The 5,587-nt window shown below is 41.3% G+C and overlaps 1 protein-coding gene and 1 non-coding gene across 2 annotated transcripts; one reads left to right on the forward strand and one right to left on the reverse strand.

Moving 5' to 3' along the window:
- Nucleotides 1–266: 266 nt before the first annotated feature.
- On the reverse strand, nt 267–372 carry LOC136176100 (U6 spliceosomal RNA). Its single transcript, XR_010664481.1, has one exon. It is a non-coding gene; the product is annotated as a U6 spliceosomal RNA (small nuclear RNA).
- A 4,282-nt stretch (nt 373–4,654) lies between these two features.
- Nucleotides 4,655–5,587, forward strand: LOC136174866 (olfactory receptor 2AG1-like). Its single transcript, XM_065945125.1, has one exon. The coding sequence runs from the start codon at nt 4,655–4,657 to the stop codon at nt 5,585–5,587; it is 933 nt and encodes a 310-aa protein (XP_065801197.1).

A 5,587-nucleotide genomic window follows, 5' to 3' on the forward strand; every position in this document is an offset into this window, starting at 1 on the left:
CTCTACAAATATTAAAAGGTTCATCAGTACCATTTTTCCAGACACCATATATATGTGTTCAAATACAACATTTGTTTTTCTCTTTCTGACTTCACTCTGTATAACAGGCTCTAGGTTCATCCGTCTCACTAAAATTGACTCAAATTCCTGTGTATGGCTAATATTTCATTGTATTAGTATATATGTACTTCTTTATCCATTCATCTGTCAATGGACATGTAGGTTGCTTCCATGTCCTGGCAGTTGTGAATAGTATTGCAATGAACAAAAATTTTGAACACTTCATGAATCTTTTGTCATCCTTGCACAGGGGCCACACTAATCTTTTCTGTATCATTCCAATTTCAGTGTATGTGCTGCCAAAGTAACCACTTTTACTCACTTTTAATCAGAATTTAAAGACTCTATATTTTATCGATTAACAGAATGAAAAATGAGAATAAAATTGGGAATGAAAATGGATTAGTCACAGTGGAAAACAGTTCCTTATCAACTTAATACACTTATCATAACCGAACAAGCTCACTACTAGGTACCTACCCAAGTGAATAGCAACTTATGTTTACTCAAAAACCTATATGTGAATATTTAGAATGACTTTTTCCACAAACAACAGAAACTGGAAACAACACGAATGTCCTTTAACTGGTGAATGGATAAAAAAATTATGATACACCCACACAACTGAACACTGCTCAGCAAAAAATGGTAACAGACAATTAATAGCAGAATTGGGGTGAATCTCAAACATATTATGTTAAGTGAAAGGAGCTAGATTCAAAATATCTGAAACCATTCATATAGCATGCAGAAAAACACGAAAATAGGAGCAACAGTAAACAGATCAGAGAGTTGGCAAGAGTTTGGGTGAGGGTGGGATATGAATACCAAAGGGTAACAGAGAATTTGGGGAGTCAATACAACTTCTCTATTTTGATTTTGGTGGTGGTTATATGCTATATATATTTGTCAAAACCTGCAAAATATGTACTAAAAATGGTGAACTTTCCTGTATGAAAATTGTACCTTCATAAAAATGAAAAAATGTGCGAAATAATAATTGGAGATAAATATATATGAAACTTTTAATATTCTACTTCAACAACCTTCTTTAAGTACCAAAAGGAAAATTCCCCTGCCATCTTTTGATTTTTGTCAAGAATTTCAATTGTACTGTTTTGAAATACAAATATGTTTATTATTGGTCAGTTAAAATTAGCAACACATTTATTGAGTCAATTTCTGTGTTCACTATTGCTTCCTGTATTATAAACATCCCTAGGCGTCACATTTTTCCTTGCTGAAATTATTTTATTGGGACATCTTTGGTGGTAAAGTCTTGTGCTTCTGTTTGTAATTTGTTTTCACTCTCTAGTGGTTATTTATCTATGCATAGAGAGAACTTCAAGTGGGCAGTTATGTTCCCTCATTGCTTTTGAAGATGTTTCTTGTCTGATTACTGTCGGTGAAAACTCCGCTATCTTCTGTCTGTATCTGTCTTTGTCAATGGGAAATCTGTCATTTTTCTCTGAGAGCATTTAAAAGATTTTCATTAACACTAACATTCTCCAACTTCCGTACTGTCTCTATTTCTTTTTATTGTTCCTGTGCAATATTCACAGATTTGCATAATAACATACAATAACAGACAATAATAACATCAAAGACACATACTTATGTAGAGGATACAACAGATTGCCAGAGGTGGCTCAGACGGTAAAGAACACACCTGCAATGCAGGAGACCTGGGTTTGAATCCTGGGTTGGGAAGATCCCCTGGAGAAGGGGACAGCTACCTTCTCCAATATTCTGGCCTGGAGAATTCTGGCTTGGATTGTAATTCCCCCAGGCCTGGGTCACAAAGAGTCGGACACAACTGAGCGACTTTCACACAAAGGTCAGTGAAGGGAAGACCTGGTAATTACAGACTTCACAGAACACAGCCATATTGAATTAAATGGTCCAGTCTAAGAGGATGATAAGAGAGGCCAGGGTTATGGAGGTGAGAAGCAACATTCCACAGATGCCCTAAAACCCACCTTAAATCTGGGGTAGAGGGCTGGCTGGCCAAGAAAGGGACCTTTGCTTCCTGCTCAGTTCTGTCAGTAATTTGGAAACGGGCCATCAGTGCCTCCCTTAGGCGAAACAGAAACCCAGGGCCTCCAAGCTCATTTAGTGAGAGAAGAGTGCAAGGATACAGCACCAGGAAACAGGCCCAAAGGGATTCATTACCATGCTGTTTCTACAACCAGCATTTCTAGGGGAGACCATTTCAGCTGAGAGGTTAGGCTATGTCCCTCTAAACACAGGGGTGGAATAGAGGGGGTGGGGTTACGGGATGAGGAAACCGGGCAGCTTCCCCCAGGACAGGCCCTGACTTGATATTGGCCCCAGGGACAGTGAGATCAGTCATTGGTGGGTCTCCTTTGAGCAGCCTTTCTAATATCCACTTCCTCCAGATTCCCACTGCTTTCATTTTTTCCCCCCAGACCTCAGCAAGAGTAGCATCAGTACCCATGAACTTTGTCTGACAAATGCACCATGGCTAGATGAGACACTTACTTGAGGAGCTGTGTGACAGAAGCAGTTTCTCCTAATTCTCTACAGGTTTGAGAAAAGGTAAGCCATATTCTTGTTCTATAGAAACTTCCAAGGCCCAAGGAGTCAATTAGCTCTCTGTCTGTAAGTGCCACATTTCCAGAGCACATCTGCAGAGGAACTGAAGGAATAGGAGTCCTATACTTCTCTTGGTCAGACTCCTCAGACTTCTAATCCAACTTAGCGAAAATTTTACAAATTGAATACTGCTGGAAAGGTCTTATCTTCCTTCTCTTCATAGAAAATTTATTTTACTTTATTTATTCAACTTTTTGACTGCACTGTACTGCATGTGGGATCTTGGTTCCCAGACCAGGGCTTGAACCCTTGCTCCTTGCAGTAGAAGTGCAGAATCTTAACCTCTGAACCACCAGGGAAGTCCCCTTCCTTCTCCTTTTCTACTGGATCTTCCTTGACCCTCAAACAATCCCCTGGGTAGTCAGTGTGGTTAGGCAGCTGGGTTTCTCAACCACCTGAGGTAAGAATATTGTCTCACTTTCAGGGATATGTGCAGCCTCTTAAAAGATGAAACCCGTGCAGACCTAAGAACCTCAGCTACTCTGTCTTCTAGGATCTCTGGTGCTTGGACTCTATACCTCATCCCAACTCCCTCTATTCTTGGCTGTCTAAAAATGAAGAGGAATCAGTGAGGACTGATGGAAGATTCTATGCTACATCCCAGGCCAGGGAATCTACTTCCTGGTGAAAACATCAGGACCTGTCTTCAGACCCCATGTACTTTTTCTGGCTTCTGATAAACGTATTTACATTTAGATGATAATAAATGCCTCCAAAGGAACTTTTAAAAGCACCTGATAGGTCTATCACATGCTCTAACACCTTTCTACCATTAAAATCCTGTAAACCCCATAGGGACTAATAGAAACCAGTAAATGTCAAATCTGTGACACGGTAGAGGGAAATGACTTAGAGAAATGTGTTTCACTTACAGATTCCTATGTTCAGAGTTGGATTTATCTGCCCAGTTCCTAAGATGCATGAGGCTGAATTCTGTCAACCTCAGATCCCTCTTTGGTTTTCTCCCTGAGATTGGGTACCACACTCCAAGAGCAGCTTCCAGAACAGGAACTCATCTTCCTCCTCTTTGTGGCTCCTCAGTCTTGTGTGGATACCCTGGCCCTGCAGGAGGGAGAAGGGGATCTGGATACGGTGCAAGAAGCTAGGATTATTGAGCCTGATTACAACATACAACACAAACTCTTTTGCTTCTGACATCTTTTACCACTTCTGCCCAAAACAAACAATCTGAATTTCCTGAGTAGGTCCTTATTTTTTTTATCATATTTCTAAATAATCTCAGGCTGACATTTTATCATAACCTGTTTTAAAAAAAAACTCCTTTTTTTTTTTTTTTTTTTGCATTAGTCCTAAAGGTTTAGCTTTAATAGTGACAGTACCTCAAACTCACTAATCTCTAGTCTCAGACAGTCTATCATCCCTTCCCTCTTAGGCTCATAGAGTGAGAGCCTGGTCCGGTGAACTAAGTCGCACATACTTTGTCTCCTCTAACGAGGCTGTGACTACAGTTTTGAATGCTGTAAGCAAAGTGAACATAAGTTATTTGGGGAAGTCTACTGAGGTGCTTTATTGAAATCACATTTCTGTACCTGTTTTGGTATTAATTTTCAAAACAGACTTATGCAGAACACTGATTGCGTATGTAAATCATTTGATTAAACATTATACTTAAAACCTAAGTACCAGAAAAATCAGAAGCATGGATGTCAGAATATTGCTTTATTGTTAGAAGAGAGGTGCTTTGATCTTTCTGAGGAGATACATATTTAGGTTTTAGATCCTGAATTATATTCTCATGTAGTGACCTCTTACTGTTTAGCTATTACTATGATGCTTATTCTCCAACTAGATGGGTTCTTTTTATCAAGATATAATGAGTCAGAAATTGAGAGATCAAGAGGAAAAATCAGTTACCATTGGATTGGCCATCCTCTGATGTTTCAAAACTATGGAGCTGTCATAACAAAAATTCACCTAGAATCTACTTGGTTCCAGGCAACTAAAGAAACAACACAGAATGGAGCACTGGAACTCCACCCTGGGAAGTGGCTTCATATTGATGGGGATTCTGAATGACAGTGGGTCTCCTGAGCTGATCTGTGCTACAATCACAGTCCTGTACATGCTGGCCCTCACCAGCAATGGCCTGCTGCTCCTGGCCATCACAATGGATGCCCAGCTCCACGTGCCCATGTACCTCCTGCTCAGGCAGCTCTCTCTCATGGACCTCCTCTTAACGTCTGTTGTCACTCCCAAAGCCATCATAGATTTTGTGCTCAGTGAAAACACCATCTCCTTTGGGGGCTGTGCCTTTCAGATGTTTCTGGCACTGACAGTGGGTGGTGCAGAGGACCTCCTACTGGCCTTCATGGCCTATGACAGGTATGTGGCCATTTTTCATCCTCTGAACTACATGGTCCTCATGAGGCCGAGGGTCTGCTGGCTCATGATGGCCACACCCTGGGTCCTGGCTTCCTTGAATGCATTATGTCATACCCTGTATACCATGCACTTCCCTTTCTGCATGTCCCGGAATATCAATCACCTACTCTGTGAGATTCCACCTCTATTGAAGTTGGCCTGTGAAGATGCCTCTAGATATGAAGTCATGCTGTATGTGACTGGTGTGACCTTCCTGATTCCACCTCTTGTTGCCATCCTTGCCTCCTACACACTAATCCTACTTACTGTGCTCCACATGCCCTCAAATGAAGGGAGGCAGAAAGCCCTGGTCACCTGCTCTTCCCACTTGACTGTGGTCGGGATGTTCTATGGAGCTGCCACATTCATGTATGTTCTGCCCAGTTCCCTCCACAGCCCCAAGCAGGACAACATCATCTCTGTCTTCTACACGATTGTCACCCCAGCCCTGAACCCCCTCATCTACAGCCTGAGGAATAAAGAGGTTATGGGGACCTTGAGGAAGGTCCTACAAAAATATATGCTGTGA

The sequence above is a fragment of the Muntiacus reevesi genome, chromosome 9 (assembly GCF_963930625.1).
Source record: "Muntiacus reevesi chromosome 9, mMunRee1.1, whole genome shotgun sequence".
Classification (NCBI taxonomy): Eukaryota; Metazoa; Chordata; class Mammalia; order Artiodactyla; family Cervidae; genus Muntiacus; species Muntiacus reevesi.